General features: G+C 41.6%; 1 protein-coding gene across 5 annotated transcripts in view; it reads left to right on the top strand.

Moving 5' to 3' along the window:
- The window catches only part of CADM1 (cell adhesion molecule 1), a 319,835-nt gene that overhangs the window by 290,545 nt on the left and 8,101 nt on the right, over window positions 1–21,189 (top strand). For 2 of the 5 annotated variants that reach the window (XM_057749936.1, XM_057749938.1), the window contains 2 exons: window positions 8,070–8,102; window positions 15,311–15,364. The exons of 1 other annotated variant lie outside the window; for it this stretch is intronic. In XM_057749936.1, the coding sequence (XP_057605919.1) occupies window positions 8,070–8,102; window positions 15,311–15,364 (87 nt within the window). The remainder of the gene's footprint in view (window positions 1–8,069; window positions 8,103–15,310; window positions 15,365–21,189) is intronic. 2 more of the 5 variants (XM_057749937.1, XM_057749941.1) reach the window with 1 other exon arrangement.

The following is a 21,189-nucleotide window of genomic DNA, read 5'->3' on the forward strand; positions in this document are numbered from 1 at the left end:
GCCTCTTAATGTGAGTAGCCGAACCCTCTCTGCACACAAAATGCATTTGTGGTGATGAATGCCCTGATTCTCACTGGCACACCCAAGAGTCTTTAAACTAAAATTGCCACTAAAACAACACTGTAGAATCTGTTGCCTTAATGGATGTGATCTTACAGGCTGGCTGTGTCTTAACAAGCAATCTTATATATATTTATCTTGCCCAGAAAAGAGTGCTTGTGGAATTTAACATTTGTTCCTTTCTTCAAACAGATTAAAGGTTATGGAGCTGAATGACTGGAGTGTCCCATTTTAAAGGTCCAGGCTATCCCCTAGATTTAGATTGGTTCCTAAAAAAGCTTCCGGACTGAATCTTGACAAATGGAGAGCTAAATTAATCTCCACTCTTCTCCTCTCTTGTACTGTTTGGTAGATTACAGCCACCATTAGCCTTAAAAGCCTCAACAGCTAAATCTAGTGACAGTAACAAAAAGCCTCAGCTTAAAAAAAAAAATAAAATAAAGAAGAGGAAGAGGTAGCCCACGGGCAGCTATTTCTTTTCTCCCAGGCAAATGCAGTGACTGAAACCCATTCTCTAGGTCAGAGTTTCATTACAAGCAAAACGTACAAATGCAGTCAAAAATGTTTTTAAACTCAAAAGGTCATAGTTGATTTCTGATGTCTCTGAAAGGAAGTGTTCAGCGTTATCTTTTATCTTCCATAACCAGAATAATCGAATTGTTCCCCTTGTTAGGGAGGCAGGCCTTCAAGAGTTCCCAGCCTGACTCCCTCAAAACACGTTGAATCTTCATCCTGGAGGCCCTTTTAAAAGAGGAATTGTAAGCCCAATCTGACCCCATGCTGCCCACCCAGAATCATAGGTGGGTGGGAGGAGCAGAGCAGCTCTGCCTCCCACTCATCCTGCGTGGGGAAGCTCTCCTGACTTACACGTGAAGGCCACGTCTAAAGGTAGATTCATCTATGGAAGAGTTTTGCAGGCTCTAGAGGACTGAAAGGAAGACTTGATGTCAGTTTGCCATATTTTTATAACTATTCAGCCATTAATGTCATTAGAGTTTCTTTCCAAATAAGAAACCATTTGAGGGATAAAATTGAGATGGGAGCCACGCAGAGCCTCATGTGATTTATCCATGAGATTCTTTGGTGTCTCTGTTCTCTTTCGTGTATGTTGCTCTTCTGGCCATATATTTCTGTTTTGACTATTGCTACTGGCAGACCCCACTCCCTTTTTTTTTTTTAAATATCGAGGCTGTCCATGTGGTTTCATTCATGAAGATATGTGTTATAATATGCAGGAGTAAACTGCATAATGTAAATTGTCCCTGGCATCCTCTGCTGAAATACGGAGACAGCCAACCATTACCCCAGGTGAGAGGCCTCCATGCAAATTCCTTTCAAAACCCAGAATCAAAGAAAAATCTACTGCCATAGGAGGGGGGAGCAGGGGGGAGGGTGTTGTTCATTTTGTTTTGTTTTGAACTTTCTTTGAAATTAGTTGACTTTGTATGTGAGATGTACGTTAACATACCTGTTTTTGTGTTTGGTGATAGCTTTTGCCCCTGTCTGTCAGTTGGATCAATCATCTAAGGAAAATATTTTGTGTTTCCCTTCCTAGTTAATGTGGATATTATTTCTGCCTGGTTGTGCCCTGAGTTAGGTGCTTGATGAGAAGTACCATAGAAAACACCCAGCACTTAGTTTTAAACACCCTTAGCAGCTTAAATATAAAATTCAAGCCGGGAGGAGTTCAACCTGTAGGTCACACTTATACATGTGACTGTCATAAATTAAAAAATTAAAATCACCTTAGAATAAGAAATGAATAGCTATAGGGCCAAATTCTGAAACACATTTAAAAATTCCTTCATAAGAATGAAGTAGGTCATTTCTAAATGAGTTTTTCTCTTTTTGAAATTACATATCCAATTAAATATTTTGTGTTTCTCGGAAAAGAAAACATTAAGGTTTTTCTTATTGGAATCTAAGGACTCAGTACCCAATATACCTTGGAGAAAGTGAGTCCCACACCCAGGCTCACGTTATTATTTTGGCTTTCATGGTCTCCTATCATAAGCTTTTTTATGTGTAATGTGGGTTAGGTCACGTAAATAAAGAAGGTGAGAACAGCCCTTATCCTTCAGAGGTATTTGTAGAAGATGCCAAATTGGGGAAACAACACCCAAGCACATGTTTTCAGTTTCCTAAATACAAAGCAAAGAAGTATATGTGTCTTAAGACTGACTATAACATGACCAGCTAAATTACAATAGAGAGCTTTGCTCCATGTAGGGCTGCCTGTTCTCCAGGGTCTTAGCTTCCTGATTCCCACTCTGTGCTGTTAATATCTGCATGCTGTAAGGGGTAATGCTTTTAGGCATTATTCAACAAACATCAAGGACCCATAATGTGTACAGCATGGACACAGAAATTTCCTGGAACCCCTTAAAATATAGCTGAGGGAATAGGTTGTACCCATTGGAACTCAATAGCAGGAGATACTATGCACTTAGGGCTGATTCAGAAGATTGAAGAGATCGTCACAGAAGAAGTAGAATTCGGTCTGTGCCATCAAAGAACGGATAGACTGTGGATAAGACTTCAAGCGTCTACCTTCAGCGTTTGTGTGTGTTGTGTGTATTTATGTTCGGGGTATATATTAAGCCATTGTTGCTAGGAAATACACATCTCTCATCCTAGAATGTTTACTAAATTGCCTTTTTTTCTAGAGTTGGCATCTACTCCATTAAGAGTGTTTTTCATTCATCATTTATTGAATACTTATCGAATATTAGTGATATATATGCCAGTATGCCTGGTGACAAGAATATTATTAAGGTGCTACTAGACACTCATGAGCCACCTTTTTTGTAATGAGCTCCCTTTTCAAGTTTTTGCCCCAAAAATGCATGGACCATCTTTTTTTCCCATACTGTCTTAAGTGTGGACATTTTTATTTTGCTGCTGCTGATAAACTTATTATAAGTAGCATATAGCCAACTAGCTTTTGACCCATATTGACTTATGAGGGAATGGAAGAAATTTAGTGATGAAGGTCACCTGATTCTGCATTTTTTTTTACAAAGGAATGAGAGATGGGAAGTGAGTGAGAATTTTTTTTTCCTAACGCTTCTATCATCATTTCCATACTCTCATGCTCCTTGTTGAAAAACAATCCAAGAGAGAAGGAGTTGACATGTTTTCATACTAAAGGTTTATGCACAACAGTGCAAAAAATAATCTCATAAATACAGGTTTCTTAGGATTAGAAAGTTGCAGCTATCTCGGTGGTGAGAAATAAAGGACTTGTCAGGAAGGACCCAGCCCTCCAGTATCTACTAGGAGATGAATATCAGCTACTACTTCTAGAGCTGCTCCCCTCTCCCCACCCACCTGCATCCCTCCTTTCACCCCCCCTTCACCTGTGCCTCGCCCCTCTCTGTCCTGCCTCCCACCTAGCTCTGACCCGCAACATGGGATAGGAATTGTTTTCCTTGTTAAATGAAACCACGGTACAGATTCCTATTATTTTCAGAACATCTGGTTTGCGAATAGAAAGATCTCAGGGGTAAAGCAGCATTCATGAACGATTCTGAGGAAGCATTTAACAAAACTTGAAATTAACCAAAAAAAAAAAAAAAAGCAAACCTACTCCCATTCCTGTTGTTCCGTGGCACACAGTCTCTTCACTCGAAGGGGAGATGATGTGAAGATGGAGGAAAGCTTCCTTATGGGTCTCCTATTCGGGCCTTTTAGCCTCAGTTCTGTTCCTATCCACTTCTCCCATCCCTGAGAAATAGGAGTTTAATTAAAGCCTAACATAGATGGAAAGAAAATTAGCTGGGAAACCAGTAGAAAATAAATTTCAGAGTTTAATTTTCCAGCACGTATGTTTGCTTTCAGTAGATTTCAAATATGTCAAAAAGAAAGAAAGAAGGGAAAAACTATATTTAATACATGTTGGCCAGCTCAGCACAGTCGTGAGAATAAAATCGTCAGGGGAATTCCTCGCCCGCCCTAGCGTCTAGATTTAAAGCAGCTCCATAACACAAACTGAAGGGGAATTCAATTAAGAAAACCCATTGGCTCCTTATTGACTTTAGTTAAGAAAATAAACCGAGGGAAAGTGTATTAAAATATGTCTGGGCTGCTTAGTATGCTTTCATTTAAGCTTATGACAATCACAATGGCAGAATTTAAATTCTTTACAATTAAGCTCTGCTTTCGAGCAGATTGGGTTCTCTGGGTTATTACCCTGTGCATTTTTTAATGTACACCGTACTGACACCCACCCACCCCACCCCCAAATGTAGCCTTGCAGTGACTCTGGGCATCCTAAAGCAGGAGCACCACAGACTAATTGGAGAAGAAAAAGTATTTAAGGCTGTGAATTCAATTTTGCTCTTGGATTTTCGTTTTCATTTATAGCACCCGGTGTGTTTGAGACCACGGACTAATTTACGGATTAGTTTAAACCCCCAGTCTGTCACACTCCATGAACAATTCTAAGTTGGAGAGAGTCCATATGAAAGGATTAGAATGTACCACAGTGGCACTTACACATGACTGTTTCAACTAAATATTGCCCAGCTGCCTTGCATGCAGTTTTTTTGTTTTCGTTTTTGTTCTCTGGGTTTTTTTGCTGCTTGGTTCAATGGCTAGTGTCTCTAATCTGACACCTTGTCCGAGCCTTTTGATTTTGAAAATATCTTATACTGCCATGTGAAATATAGGTGATGTTTAATTTATTCAAGGTAGGGTCCCCTAAACTGCTCGTATGGCTGGGAGACTGAAAGTCGATATTTAGTGAAATGTGCATCTTTCAAATAGCAGTGCAGGCCCTGCCCTTGGATACCTTGTTTAATTATACTCATAAAACAGCTAGAGAGCGACTACTAAGACCATACACACTTACTGGGTTTGCAAGAACATGGGATTGTTTTTCTTGACCACGTAAAATAAATGTACAATAAATTTCTCCCTCATTATAATTAAAATTAAAATAGAGACAATAGCCCAACGAGGCCTTTTTAATTTCATAGCCCTACACCACTGTAAGTCCAGCTCAACTTTCTGTGACCTATTTTTCTTTTAGGCCTAACGCAAAGATTATTTTTTTTAAAGGCAGCCACAGAATGAAGTTTGAAAAAGCCTCTGTTAGGGCAATTAGGCACTCTAATTTTTCAAGTTAATTACAGCCTATGTTATCTTCTATTGGAAAAGTTACTGTTTGCATTTTGCCTGTACACTCAGAATGTTACCAAACAATATAGTGACCCCACCAGTTGATTCACGGGGTGGGCTAGCACGTCTCTCCAGTCTCCTGATTAAGATACCTTACTAAATCCTACTTCACAGTGCTGCACTCACTTCAGAGCCAGGGTGTCTGTGGTTTCTGCATGAAGTCGTCATGCAATTATGAAGGAGAATTAGATTCTGTCACAGTGCTCTCCTGCGGGGAGCACAAAGTCACTTCTAAAGATTTTTTTTTTTTCATTCTTTACTTGAAATAGCCTCTGTTCAGATACCACACCAGATGCTTTTAGAGAAATGGAACCAGCGACTCCGCTGATACACCCTCAATCTCGGTCTCAACTTTGTAGCCAAGCCGGTGTGTCTGCGGCGGTCTCCCGCTCCACCGCTGACCCCTGGTTTTGCCATTCCCAGCTGCAGTAACTGTGTTTGACTTGAACATGTGTTTGCTTTTAACTGTTTTAGAACCATGTGTTTTCCTTCTCAACATCCCTTTCTTCCCCATTGGGTGCAATTGATGGATTTCCCATCCCCAGAATGGGGAGGCAAGCTGCGCTGTGAACTTCCCTTCGTTTATTCTCTGGTGCCCACAGGGAAGTGTACACCCAGCTTCCCTTAGTTTGATTTCGTCATAAAGCTGACATGATGTTGTGATGTAGGAGGACAGTAAATTGGGGAGTCATCAGTTAATGCTAAGACATTATTTTTGAGGACCCTTAGGTGTTACTCGGCCCTCTTTCTTTCATTTTATACTAACCATTTACCTGGTGAAAATAAAATATATTAGAAGTACTGCTACAAAAATAACGAGCTAAAATGTTTATTGCTTTTTTTAATTGGAAAGGAGCCAGTGTCTAGCAATAAAATGTATTAACTTGCATGTAAGTGTCTCTGTACAAATGTGCATTTGATTTTGCCCCTCCAATTGAAAGCACCTCAAACTAACACTTGACTTGGATGTTTCAAGTAAGGAGACGTGTCAGATGTGTCATGAGCATCTGATGTAGAGATGTTTCAACTGTATGATTTTCGGTATTGTTTTTTAACTGCTATTTTATGCATACAGACTTGTAAGTAAGTATTGTGTTCTGATGTGGTTTATTTTATGTTTTTCTTTCCTTCACCTCTTCTTTAGAAACTCAGCTATAAGTTATATTAAGCTGCAGTGGCCTCTCAGCCTTCTGGTTAATTCTGGCTCCTTAGAAGGGCTCTAATGTTTTGGTGGTCTAGGGTTCTGAGGAAAGCATGCCAACTGAAGGGGAACACTGGTGTGAATTGACGTGTCGTATTTACAAATCAGAAGCACCAGGCTCCTTGGACCAAAAAAATAGTTACATTTGGCATTCTGGTGCATTTAAACATTGCCTGTATAAAGTCCAAAAGAGTCTTTTGGAGTCTCCAGAACTCATGAACATTACCAGCTAAATAGCTGCATGATAAACAAACAAACAAACAAACAAAAGGACAGGTGACTACTTGCAGTGTTAATCCAGAATCCCACTTCAGTGCAACATGACCAGCTCGTGTGTGGGTGTCACCGCTCCTTTCTGGCCAGAAGGGGATCGTGGAGGGAGACACCTTGAGAGAGTAGAACTGAAAATTAAAACCCAGCCAGATGGGTTGACATTGGAATGAAGCTGGCTGGAAGAGTGGTGTTAAAACGACTCTGGAAAAAGAATGTCACCGTGCATTTTGTTAGATATTTATCCCACTTCCCCTCTAGCCAAAAAGAAAAAGGAAATTTCTGGAGCCCCTTGAGGAATTTCCTGTGAAGGGGAGCCAATACGGCAGGCCTGGTTTTGAAGCCTGGTAGAAGGAGAAAACTTGAATGGCATTAGAAATAGAAGAAGAAAGAGACAAACCTTGCTTCTTCCATAACAAGCACATCTGGCAGTGAAGAAACATCACGTGGCATCTCCTAATTCACCCTGAAGGCAGGACTCCTGGCAGCTCACAGCAGTGACTGTGGTTCTGGACCGTGAGCAAAGGCACGGCTGGATGCTTTAATTTGGGGAATATCACATGATGAGAAGTGGCATTTGGTAAATTATGTGGACTTAGGTGTTTCCATGCCAGACTTCTGCTCTTAGACTGTAACACGTAAGATCTGTAGAGTGAAGGATGGGCGAGCGGTGAGTGTGAGTGCGTGTGTGTGTGTGTATAGAAGCTAATTTGAAAACCTTTAACATGTTCATTCCCATGGCCTCCCAGTTAATTGAACTTTCCAGCTGAACTCTGCGGAAATAACACACTGGATGCAAAACTTGAATCCATATATTCATCTACAGGCATCTGCGCAGGAGCCGTAAAAGTATCCTAAACGTGCAGCTGATCCAGCGACGCCTGATTGGCAGTCGTAAAGCTTGAGTGCCCGGGTGGGTTGGGTTAAAACAAAGGCAATGTTTGAATGTATGAATCTGCTGTTCAGCCAGCCTTCCGACTGAGCTTTTCTGTCACAGTCCTGAGCCTTGATGCGTTCAGAGCCATCTACCAGCCACTGAGTTTGCACTGGTGTTTCTCATCACTTTGCATGTTCCTGTGACTATTGACTAGCAAGTAGATGTGTCCTGGCAAGACCCCCAGAACCGAAGAATTTACTGTTTTCCTCACTGGCTCGCAGCTTTGAGCTGAAGGCATGTCTTAAAACAGTGCAACTCACTTCAAATGCTTTTGGCTTTTCATTTATTATTGCTTGTCACGCGATGTTCTTTGAAAGCTTGCTCATATATTATCTGTTCCATTTTTTTCCATTTTCCCTTTTTTTGCATGCCGTTCCTCCTGTTTCTTCCCTTCCTCCAATCCTCTGTTCCCGTCTGTAGACACCACGGCGACGACAGAACCAGCAGTTCACGGTTGGTACCACATTACTGTTTATCTACTTTCTCAGCAGTGCTGAGCGGCAAGGCAAGCCTGGGAAAAAGAGAAATGTAGTCTTCAAGGGAAACTGTGTTCTGAGTAGACTGATCTCATAAATATACTCTAATTTGTGAGGTTTGAAAGGATGTCAAGTCTTGTCATTTCTGTTGTGAGGTCAGTGGCCAGTGTTTGCAGTCTGAGACGCAGCTACTTCCCTGTCACTGGCTGGGCTGCAGGAGTTTTAGCTGCAAGTAGCCTTGTTTCTATAATGCTACCCGACATTGACAAAAAAACCTAATATTTGCCTAAAAAGCATAGCATCTGAGTTAAAGGCCCAATTGCTTTCTTCGTTCATAGGCTAGAAATCTCAGGTACATTTTGAAGAGGAGTCATTTGTGTCACTTAGTATTTGAGACTGAAGGACAGGTCAGGGCAGAAGATTCCTGTTTAAATTCACGACGTAGGGATGAGGAAGAACATTGTTCTTGTTTAATTACATTCCCAGTCGCATTTACCTCTACAACCACTTGCCGGTTCACCCTTAATCTCCATGTGCACTTAAAAGTTTATGCTAACATTTGGCAGGAAACAGCTCCCAGCCAAGAATGATACCATATGTACATTTCAACAGCATTAACTGGGACTTAAAGAAATCATTCGTGTGTGGGTATCTTGTAGGCAAAATACTAAAAAAAAAAAAAAAAAAAAAAGTCACAATTTTAGCCAAAAGCTGCTAAAAATTGAGTAAGTAAAGCTCAGGAGGGGGCATCAGGAAATCCTTTTCCCAGTTTCTCTACTGACTTCTTAGGTTGGAATAGGTCTGTTCACTTTTCTATGTCTCTTCAATCAGAAAATGAGAATCATGTTTCATCTGTATATTACTTTATTACTTAGCTCAGATCTCACCCTGGCGACATTTTGCTTTGGAGAAAGATATGTTAGTTGAAAATGGGCTGAATTTTAATAACTGAATCCAAGGGAATTATTTGGTAAAGGGTCTGCTTTATTTGGTAAAGGGTCTGCTTAAATCACTTTGCACATTGTACAGGGTTGAAATCTATCATTTAAATGACAAGAGGTGATCAGCCAACCCTATGCTGTTCATTCAACTTTTAGAGCAACAGCTCTTCCTAGCACGACTGACCTTCTTAAATAGACCCACATCTGAGGACTTACCAGTTAGAAACCTCTGAGCAAAAGCTGTGCTGTGCGAGCTGTCCTTGAAGGTCAGGCCTTGATGCTTGGCAGACCACCCCCATATTCGGACCTTCTGATGAGAAATTCTAAGAAAACAAAACAAACTTGGGTATGGGGCAATATCCCTCTCCACCCTAACCCACCTCCCTCACCCCAACCCACCTCCCCCTGCCCTTTCCTGTCATTGGCACAAAGGGAAAACTTCATAAAATTAGTTAAAGGGCCAGATACATGGACAATCATGAGAAATCAATTAGGTATAAAACTTCCACTTTCCAAGGTAATGCCCCATAGTGCTCACTACATCTCAGGCATTGCACTCCATTAAGCTCTGTTATTTGTAGGTTTCATCATTAATTGAGCACTTCCTGACTTTTATCGATTATTCTCAGAGTTTTAAGGCCATTTTAATGTAGTTCAAGAGATTTTGTTCTATTCTTTTTAAGATGCTTTAAGTTCTGCACTTTCTATAATTAACTCCAGGGTCAAATGTAACCATAAGATTCCCGAATTCTGTGAGATCTTTGAAGAAATATTGATCATTTATCCCCTAAGATTCCAGACTTCTGTTTCCTAGATCCCTTCAATAAAATTTGTGTACTTATGTGACTCAAATAGTTGTAGGTCTTAGAGTTGGGTGGGGTATTCAAGGTAGAAAATATGTCCCCTGACCTGAAAAAGGAAAATTAATTTAGGGGCCAATCCTGATTTTGGGATACTGGTATTTGATCATGTATTGCTCTCTGCAGAAAGAGAAAGTGAAGGTGATCTCTTTTTGTGGTGTAATAAAGAGACACTTGGGATAGGACTCTGGCATTCCTGTGGCAGAAAACAGAGATGCCTGTGAGAAGCAACCATTGTCTTACTAGTTCAGGGATACTGTTCAAGCCAGCAGTATCTCAGTAGGATGTTATTGACCGGCAGTGCATGAGAAGTATACCTAGAGCCAAGAAATTTGGAGAGAGGAAAAAGGAAGTAAGAATAATATATAATACATGTGTATAATATACGATTCCTTAGCAAATGGAGAGAAGTGATAACCCAGGTTGATTCCTATAAAATGCATTTATAAATGCATGCTCCAACTTGTCTAAAACCCTCATAGCATCTTCACAAAGGGATCCTACCACTATTTTGAACAGCATATTCTCTATCCCACAGCAAGAAGCTTTAATGAAAGCCAAAGTAATATCTAGAATTTTACTTGACAGAGGGGGGAAAAAGTCTTCCAGGTCAGTAGTCAGGATAGGAAAGGTAATAGAATATGATGGAAGTTACAAAGCAGGGGACAGATTTCAGAGGAGATGAGGATATAGGACTGATTTTATTCAAGTCATTTTTGGGTAAAACCCAGCTTCTTCGGTACAGCAACCAGGTGACTTAGATTCATTTGAGAATAATCTTGAGATGCTCATGTTGGAGATCTGGACCTAGAAAAACGTTGTGGTTTGATAACTTGGCAACTTAAATGACAAGACGTACTAGGTCAGCCAGTTGTGACCATTGTACTGGTCTTAAAATTTTTCGTACTGGATTTCCTCCCATAGTTCTGTTTTCTTTTCTGAAAAGGAAAAAAAGAATTTTACAAAACGCTTTCCCTTTGAAGACTCATTAAAATATTTTATTCAAGCTTGTGTTGCTAGAGTATGTATGAAGTATATCGGTTGTTTATGTATGTTGACCTTTTGTTCCTACCAATATCTGATTGGAATAAGCATGTACTGGAAGGTTAGAAATGCATGGGCATGACTGAAAACCAATGGATTTTCTCCAAAAAGAAACCAAGCAACAGTCGGTCACAATGTGTCTTTAAGGATCTAATTAATAGTAAAGATAACTGTGAGTGTAAGAACGGGATTCCTAGACTAGGGTGACTGAAGGGATCTTCTTTGAAGAAGGATCTTGAGCATTTGTGTTTTTGGAGCTCATCCTTAAGGCCTGAACAGGAAGAATCCCGTGTTACGTGTGCATGTTGAGCAATGCAAAAAACACTCTGCCAAATCCTGGTACCACATGGTCTGAAATTGATGGCAGAAATGCATGAGTGGCGTGAGCATGGATGGTGTCGTCGTTCCTATGATTTTCGATGTGTGGGTGTGTGTGATGGTTTTTATTTGTTTGTGGCAATGTGAGCACTTCTCTGTGTCTTGTGTCTTGTTCTTTTTCTGCCCTGTGTGTCCGCTCTCCTTCCCCCCCACCCACCTCCCTCGTGTGAGGTTTTGGGTGATAGCATGCCCATGGTCTGGAATAGTGCTTGTGCTTTTGCTGCACTGCAGTCAGCTGGCTTCCTCTGGGTTTGGGGTTCTTCTCTCTCTGTCTTTCTCTTTCTCCCTCTTTCTCCCCCCGCCCCCGCTATTTTATTATTTTCAAGTCTACCTGGCCTTTTGCTTTCCACCTCTTGATACATTAGAGGCTGATGATCTCATGAATTTATAATCCCAAATGAGTTATTAACTAGTTTTTAACGCAGTGTGCAATTGTAGTGAGACTCAAACTGGGAACCCCTCTGACATAATTTTTCACTTTCAGTTTTGGTTTCAAAATGTTTGGCCTGTGCTAGATACATGCTCAGCCCCTAGTCCACTGCCCTTAGGTACCTACCCCATGGACCTCCCTTTCCCTGCCTTATTTTATACGTGGTGCCAGCCGTGATGGAATTCTAAAAGCACATGAAATTTCTTATCTTTCTATTCAATCGTGGGGAAATTCTGAAGCCCATTTTAAAGAAAAAGAGCCAGCAGTGCGCATTATTACAACCTCTATGTCCACCATCTGTGTATGCCCCTCTGCACATCTCTCTGTATGAGTACACAACAATGGCATTCGAAGGCTGTCATTCAGTCAAGGGACTCTGCAGACATTGTATGTTCTAGTCAAGAACAAAGCTAAAGAGGTTTGCGAATGGCTGCAGGACCTGAAGATTGTGTTTCAGCCTTGATATGCAGTTTGGAAACAATGTGCTACTGTTTAACGGCGTGAACCAAATTTCTGCTAATGGGACGAAGGGAAAAACTCCACAAAAGCTGACAAAGCAGGAAGAACAGGATGACTGACTGAGCTTTTAGATTAAAACAACCGGGGGCGTCTGAACTCTTAATGGCTGGTGATGGAAGTAACAGATTCCATAATATGGCCAAGTGATCAGATGTATGCTGCTTTTAGGTAAGAGAGAGACCATCGCCTATTTTTTTCATTGATGGGAATGTGATGCTAGGGCCAGTGGGAAGTTTTTTGTTTCCTAGAGGTTTTATTTGATCATTCTGTTTTGAAATTTTCAGAAAAAAAAAACGGAAACCCTAATGAACTGAACCCCCCAAACATTTAAATTTTACCTGACCTTGACCTTGAATTTACTTAACTATCTCTAGGATTTCTTGCTGTTTCTCATTTTTGAGGTTTTCTTTAACCTGCTTTAAAATTGTCACGCCATACATCCCATTTTTAGAAGCCAGCGATCTCTGCTGGAAAGGAAGAGGAACAATACCGACAGCAGAAGCACTATCTGAGGAGGCTTAGGGCACCTGCAGCACGTGATAGAATCACCAAGAAGCACAATTCACGTCTGCCAAAGAGACGGTTCTCGTGCATGTATTAAATTATCATGTGTGCACCTTAGGATTTTATTAATTGCTCAAAAGAAAATCCCGTATCGACCAAAAGTGAACTTTCATTTGTTTACCAAAGTTTAAAGAAAATGTGTTGAATACATTTTAATTGAAGTGACCAAGAAGGGCTTGAACAGAGGATAGGAAAAGGTCAAGAGAAAAACCCAGAAGTAATTTCCCACTTATTGTTAAATGGTGGAGTCTCCTTTTGAAGACTATTCTCTGCCTCATAAAATGCATCTTTGTCTTTTTCTTTGAGAAAATGAGAGCTGTATAATTTTTATCATGAAAGAAAGCTACCTAAGCCAAAGCAATTTTAGGAGGTAAATTTTGCTTGTCCTCACTTGTACACTCAGTGCTTCAGTAAACTCTTTGTAATTATATTTATTCAGAAATTATCCAACTATAACGGAGCACTATAGATTCATAAAATACCATAGCAGTGCGAAAACAAATTTAATGCCGCTAACCTAAATGGCTTCCCACTTTCAGATGTAATCTGAGCAGTAGATTCCAGATGATTTGGTATATTTTAAAGTTTATGCCATTAAAAATGACAGTTTCATCTTTAATGAGGTGTATATAAACTGTCTGTCGCTTTTTAGTGGGAAACTTTGCATATCAATGATATTTCATAAACATATTTGTCTTTATTTTTTAAAATTAGCTTTCTAATGCCCTCCCCAGGGAAACAAGCCTTCAGCAGTAAAGCTGCCTACTTGAAACATCCTCGCTTAATATGGTTCAGTGGGTGCCAAGCACATATGTAGAATGCTTTGATGTTCATTGGGCCACGTAGAAGTGAGGGATTAGCCTCCTGAGAACTGCAAATTCATAATTAACTACAGAGAAGTACTTTATGTTGCCCATTTGTAACAATTATTCAAATAATTGTATTCATCAGTCTTTATACAATGAATAAAGCCAATTAGAAATAGGAACACTTTCAACCAATCAGATTTCAGAACCAATGGATAACATCCCTACTCAGTTGCCTCTATAATTTATTACATCACTCATCGCTTCCCCATGGTTGCCTAAATCCATAGTTTGGGAACATCCATGGACTTCAAATCCTCCCATTGTTAATTGGCATGTGCCCTTGAGTACTGGCAAGGGTCATGATGGAAATTCTTCAAGAGCCGATACGACGCTTCCTTTCACAGCACCAACCTCGCTATCAGTATTCATTTGGCTTCTTTATAAAACAACTTAAAAAATCAAAGCTTTTACTCTCCATTTCTACGTAAGTGTTTCTGTTGATTTGGGAGCTTTTGAATGGTGCGGTCAGCTTGACGTCGCTTGTTTCCAAAGCATTTGTTTTAGTTAGTGGTTCACTAAGCATTACTCCCAAATCATTAATTCAGCAAATACTTACTGAGCTTACCTTTTGCGCTTGGCTGTAAGAGAAGGAAAAGGTGAACAAAGAAACAAGACATGCCCCTCATTCCTGTTTAATAGGTCCACAAGGATCTTCAAAGGTGACAAATCTCATCAGAGAAGGATTAGCCGATTGTTGTGCGAGTGAGAGGACCTGGAGTAGGTCTACTCAAACCAGACATGACACTGTGGTGTTTTTAAATTCACTAAAGGAACAGCCCGTAAATACAGCAAGAGGAAAGGGAGGCCATCTCCTAACTGAGTCCCCCCTGGTTTATCTGCTTCCCCTTCACCTCTTTTCCTTCAAGCAGAGCTAGCTGAGAGCCATCGCAGCTGGCCAGCATTGGTGCTGACTCGGATACAGGCATTTCAAGCTCCACTTGATTATCTCCTGACCTAACTGCTTTTTCAGCTTTGAGGGTTTCATTTTTTCAGGAATACCACTGATTTTTGAAATTCTCTTTTTGAAAAAAAAAATTATTTTGCAAATCAGATTTTCTGATGAAGGCATAACCTGCAATCTGCAGTTAGCAGGTGCCGTACCATTTTGAAATAAATGATCCAAGATCATCATCAATTGAGAATGAACTGTGTCAGTCTTGGCCAAGGATTTCAATTTACGGTAAAATGTGAACTAAAACTTACATACATCAGTATGTAACATCTAAATATATTTCTGTTTGAGATCTATCAGAGCATCAATAGCTAACAATCAGGCTTTATTTATTTTTTCCTTTTTGCATGCTGTTATGAACGAGTGATTTGAAACCTTCACCTTCATGTTTCATGTGCTTTGAAAGTGGAGACTGAGGAATCTTTCTGCCTCGATTGTGTATCCATAACGAGATGAAATGATTGGAGAAATGTACTTGTGGATTAATGCGTTCAAGCAATCCAAAAAAGAGAGAGAGATGGCAAGAGATTTGGCTCATGTTTTTTAAGAAATTCATCCTCAGTTCTTAAGTGTTTTGTTTATGTCCCTTGAGGAATGAAAAGAAAAACAATTTGTTTTTACTTGTAAGGCCTTACTCAGTTGCCCAATTCCGCAGAAGAACTGGACAGTGAGGACCTCTCAGGTAAGGGCTAGTCATTAGGTAAAAGGCTCTGCAGTGTCCAACCTGTGGGCCCTCCGACCGCTTGCAAAACACAGCCATTTGGATCGCTGAGCAGTCCATTCGCAATTGTGGATTTTAAGATTGAAGAAAACAAATTTTTATTAACACTTTCTTCCTCCCCACCCACCTCTCTTCCCTGTGTATTTTTCGCATTGTATATTTCATGTATGTTTCAGATTGGGGCTGACCACTGTAATGCAGTGGAGGTCAAGGTCATCTTTGAGATTGCACCAAAGCCACTCTGTTCCGTGGCTTAAAATAATTTTTATGTTCTAGGTATATAATTGTTCATGAGAAATTTGTTGCATTTCAAAGCTGTTTAAGGATGTTGGATTATGAGACCAGATCTTTATTTAAAAAAAAAAAAAAGCTCATATTGGCCATCTGCTTCCATGGAATAGACTAGAAAAGCCAGGTCATAGTTAATCTTAGAAGGAGGGGGCGAGGAGAGGAAAGGAGGGGCAATTGTTTTGTCACACACCATGATGTAAACTAATTATCCACCTCAGACCTTTTTCACAGCACACTGAGCTCCTGCAAAAGTAGGTTTCATGCTTGATTCCAGGATTTAGGTGTTACTAATCCAGAATAAGAAGCATATCCTAAAAAGGAGGGGAAGGAGATTTAAAATGGTCAGAGCTAAACAATTATATGAGCTCCCATGATGTTGTGGGACTTCACTGCCAACCAGCTATAGCTTCTGAAACATTTTGATCAGTTGCTTCTTGATAAGTCAGTGAGGAAGGGCCCTTCCTCATCAGGGGAAACCAAGGCATAGGACTGTAGATGCTGGCTCCAGCCTTCTGGAAAGAAGGGTTCCATGTTGTCCTTCTTGAAGAGATGTCACTGCAGCTCCCTTGAATAGCTGGTTGTTGAGGTGCATCTTTAATTATAGATCTTACCCAGAGAGAGACTAAGATAGTACCACTGTCTTTCACAAGCAGTAAATTTATTGCCTCCTCTGTGCTTCTGTCAAACCTCAGGGGTGCCTTTATTTTTCTGCTATGTAGCATGTCCCAATTTGAACTTGGCTGTTGGATTTTCCCACAGAGTGGAAGCTCCAGGAGGCCATATTGGTTTTGTTCACTGCTGTATGCCTGTCATGTCCTAAGCACTCAACTGGTACTTGTGGAAGAATAAATGAATCCCAAATCCCACGGAATTTAGATAGATAAATAAATAGAAGATTAGAAAGAGAGCCAGCCATCAAAGGAGTGTTTTATTTTTGCCTCTCGTTTGTGGTATGTTTAGAGAAGCTGCAAAAACGTTAGCCTGATTTTCTTTGGAAATAAGAGCAGATGAGTCCTCCCTGCTTAGAACTGAGCCCTCCTCGATTCTGACCCTGATCCTAAATAAAACAGCCCTCTGACACCGTGGCAGCTGGATCTTCTCAAGGATCCTAAGAAAGGACTGAGTTCTCCTCGGCCCTGATCCCTCTTGACATTTCAGCCCGACAAGAATCACTCAGATACGCAGAAGTCATTTTTCTCCCCTTTAGGAAAGTGGGACTAGATCAGCCGTTCCCCCTTCCCCCAGCGTCATCAGTTAAGAAATACTCCAGGTCTCTCCGCTCTGCACCAAGTCAGAGGGAGCTCTGTCAGTCACCCTTGAGTCGGGAGCAATAAACCAGCAACTGTCTGTGTTCATCACAATTCTGTTAAATTAATAATTACGTTGTCCCTCTCCCCTCCCCGGTCCAGGAACGCTGCCGTCGTATATTGCAAGGAGCCGTAAGTCAAGTAGAACCCTGATGATCTATCAGGCTGGGGCTGGGCTGCCTTTGCATCTGGTTTGATGAACTAATCAAAAACTGATTAGCACCTTTGTTCAAAGGGGATGCTGATTAATCAATTACTATTGATTGTAAGCATGGCTTCGCTCGGCAGCAAAGAGACATCTGAAGGGGAAAAAAAAACACCCGATAAAAATTGAGCAGCTGTCATAGTGTTTAAATTTATTAAAACAAAATACATTATTTTTTATGAAGCTGTCTTGAAATGGGTCACTGAAGGGGAACATATTGATTGAGAAAGGATGAACTTCTCAAATTTCTGTAGCCTAGAGACTGAATTCAATTATAATACAAGACAAACAGGTTAACACCCGTCTTAAACAGTCCATCAATAAATTAGAGGAGGTGTTGTACATTTAATGCTAAACTGTGGTAATGAATAATATTACCATCCATTCCCTGCTCCATCTGGGTAGAAATTTCATTCTTTCCTTATCATGGATAAATGTTATATCCAGCATTTCCTCTGAAATAATGATGGTCTGTCTTCTGCTCACCCCTGGCCCCCTCCTCCCCCGTGCACCACCGCCGCTTCAGCTAATGACAATTTCATACGCACCATATGGTGCCCAGCCTCACCCAGCAAAGCAAGTTGCCCAGCTGATCCTCCTCTTCAATCTGCATTAAAAAAGGATGCTTGTGTGTAGTTCAGCGATTTAATTATTGGCCGACCTGGGGAGCTTCTCCAGTTTTACTTTGAACCCTTTCATTGACTTTTTTTGGGTGTTAACTTTATTGATGACGGATCCACGAGAGTTTTGAGTTGTTTTATCAATTACATCTGCTGTTTCCCGGTGACAGCTGGTGGTTATTGCCACCCATGTGGAATAGAATAGCTTCAAGCCTATTTATCCTTCTATTTTATTTTAAAACTTAAAAAAAATGTCTCCAACTACCTCCCTCCCTTCAGGCATGGAAGGGCCTTCGGGGACTGTTTAGTGCAGTGTGGTGGTAAATACACAGCGTGCCGGAGAACGGCCCTCCGGCACAATCGGAGCAATCCATCAGGCTTCTGCTTCTGAAGCAAAGGCACCAACAAGGAATTTCAGAGCTCTCATGCTTCCCAGAGACATGTTTTCAGCTCTGGCCCTACATACAAGAAAGTGATCTGGAAAAACCAACATCTCCCTCGCAGGCCATAGGAGAGTGTGGATGGTAGGCAAATTCCCAGTGGCTTTGATAATCCACGCCAGGTGTGAAGGAAGCATTTACGCGAGCTGGCTATCATCCCCCAAGTGGACTGCAGAGGAAACACGGGCTCAAAGTATGGTCTGGGTTTAGTTAATGGAAGCACTTAAAGGCCTTCAGATCCAGATGATGAGTTCTGGGGTGGGATATATGACCATCTGGCTATTGTGAGTGTCCACAAAGGCTGGCTGAACTTGCTTAAAATGTGTGTAAGAAACTGTCAATAGACATAGCATTTGGGGGGACTCCTTCCTTACTGGATCCCACATAAAGTGTGGCCCAGACTTGACAAACAGGCAACTGCATTTTTTGTTAGGCTAGTAGAAATAGTGACGATGATACAGAAAATCATCCCAAACCAGCTGACTGTGTAGACACATTCAAGACCTGGCCCCTAAATCGCAGGTGAGGTCGTATTTGGCTTGTATTTGTAATAGTACTTGACCGCTCAGAAAGCTCGTGCACACATATGACCTCACTTGATCTGCGTTCATTCAGCAAGTGTTTGAGCTCCTCCTATGTGCTGGGCACCAGGGATGCAGCAGTGAACAAGACCATCCGGGGGCTGGGGCTGCCCCGGATTTCACGTGCCGGGCTCCTGCCCTCACACAGTTACGTTCTAATCCGGGAGACAGGCTCAGCACACAAGAGTGTCAGACTGATGCTGTGGGGGAGAATAAACCTGGGTAACCTGAGAGCCAGTGACTGGGGCTGGGAAGAGGTGGAGGGTAGTTTAGAAATGCTCACCAGGGGAGGCCATCGGGACAGGAAGACCAAGAGATGAGCGTGAGCCAGCCATGCGAGGATGGTCACCATCCTGTGAGCTGGTTAAGGAAGCGTTGTTTACAAATGAGGAAACTGGGGCTCTAGAAGTTAAATGATTTACTCGAGAGACAGAATCAGAATTTAAACAAATGAGTCTTCCTGCCTCTTTAGGAAACAGAGACTTTGGTTTAAAGTGGTTGCCCTTCCCCTGTGAAATCCACACTTCCTTTGCTCCGAGGTCTTTTTGGGAATTCCTTCCCTCCTGGACCCTTTTTGATTCTGTCTGTGCATCCAAGGGATGAAGCAGGGAAAGCTGGGCTCTCCAGACCCTATCAGGTGTAGAGCCACGTCCTGACGCCTGAGGAAGATCTCTTCGAGCATTGAGTCAAGGTCTTTCCCATCCAAAGGAGACCTTAAACTCTGCCTAGATGTTTTCAGTGCCATTGTCCCATTGATCTCCTAAATTATGGTATGGATTTCCCACTGAGATGGTCATAAATGCCATGGTAAAGCGTTGGGTTGCAGAAGGCTAAAACATGTAGGTTCCCTTATTTTAAAATTCCGTTGAGTACAAGGCAGTAGACTGACAAATCATATTGGGTCCACGCCAGCTTGGCCATGACTTTACCACGATGTGAGTTTGAATTTCATGGTATTGCTGATCTTCCCATAATCCAACATGCTACTGTTTTCCCCATGGGGAGGAAGGAGACCATCAAATAGGAACATTTTCTCCAAATTAAAGAGTCGGCAAGCTACAACACAAAATGTGAATTCCAGTTCTACAGGTTGGACACTGCTTTGGGGTGACTTCACCATATTCATTAATCCATCCTCACACCCCCAAATGCCTGAGGTCCACTGAAGCATCTTTCTCCAGAGAGAGATTCTAGTGGGAAATGTTTAGAAATACTTTACAACTCTGTTCTCTTTATCAGAGGTATACTTCTTTAAGGAAAACTCTGGTCTCATCCTCAGTGCCTTCCTGTTGCTTAAAATGGGAAAGGCAATCACACTTCTAAGTCCTTATCATTAAATGAATAGAGAGGACTCAGGAGTGCGCCTGTGGTCTCTCTGGTGATGTTTAATGTCTTGGGAGGATTTGCATCCTGTTGCATCATTTCCACTGTTGGTTAAATTAACAAAATTGAGTTACTTGAGAAGGGAGAAAAATCAGCATAAAAAAAAAATCTTGTTCTTGTATTTAGCTGACAGTTAGAACTTAATATCCTGATACTTAAACGGTACACCTGAGTGATACCTTGAACTGGATGGCCTTCAGCCACCAGACCCACGGCCTTGACCACCACCCAGGACCACCAGTCACACTGTGTGCCACAAATGAAAAGAAGGGGCTTGGTGACTTCAACTCAGCTAGTGTCTGTGGGGTATCTTTCCCTCGGAGAACAATGCTGAGTGTGCAGTATGACCCTCTCCCCAAAAAGCTGAAAAGTATTGGCCTTGAATCAGTGATTAGAACTGAAACCAAGCCCTCCCTAGGTTTATTACAACAGATTTCAATTTGGCACACACTTATTTATTGAGTGCCTATGATATGCCAAGCCCTGGCCCAGAGAGGCCCCTTCATCTTCAGCAACACACTGGCCTCTCCAAACAGCCCTGTGAATTGTATGATTGTTTTCAATGGCTCAGAGTGGCCAATTGGCCTGCCTGAAGTCACACAGAAAAGCAGTGAAGCCCAGCTTCTAGCCCAGATCTGTGGGCAAGTCCAGCACACTTTCCAGCAGGCCATACAGGAGGTGAGATCCTAACTCTTCCTGCATCTCCTATGTGGGGCTGTTTCTGGAGGATAACAGGCAGTAACCGCCTAAGAGCCCTGGGTCCTAATCAATGTACAGCCAGAGCCCGCGTGCGGTACTTCTGACCTCAGTGAACACCTGCGGAGCTCTGGGTGGCAGGATGGTGATGATGATGAAGACTGCAGTTTTCCTTTAAGTAGCTTAACATAGTTCCTTTGAAACGTTAGCGTAGCTGCCGTTACATTGCTAGAATGAGATGCAGCCTAGGGGTAGCCCTAGAT

The sequence above is a fragment of the Hippopotamus amphibius genome, chromosome 9 (assembly GCF_030028045.1).
Source record: "Hippopotamus amphibius kiboko isolate mHipAmp2 chromosome 9, mHipAmp2.hap2, whole genome shotgun sequence".
NCBI lineage: Eukaryota > Metazoa > Chordata > Mammalia > Artiodactyla > Hippopotamidae > Hippopotamus > Hippopotamus amphibius.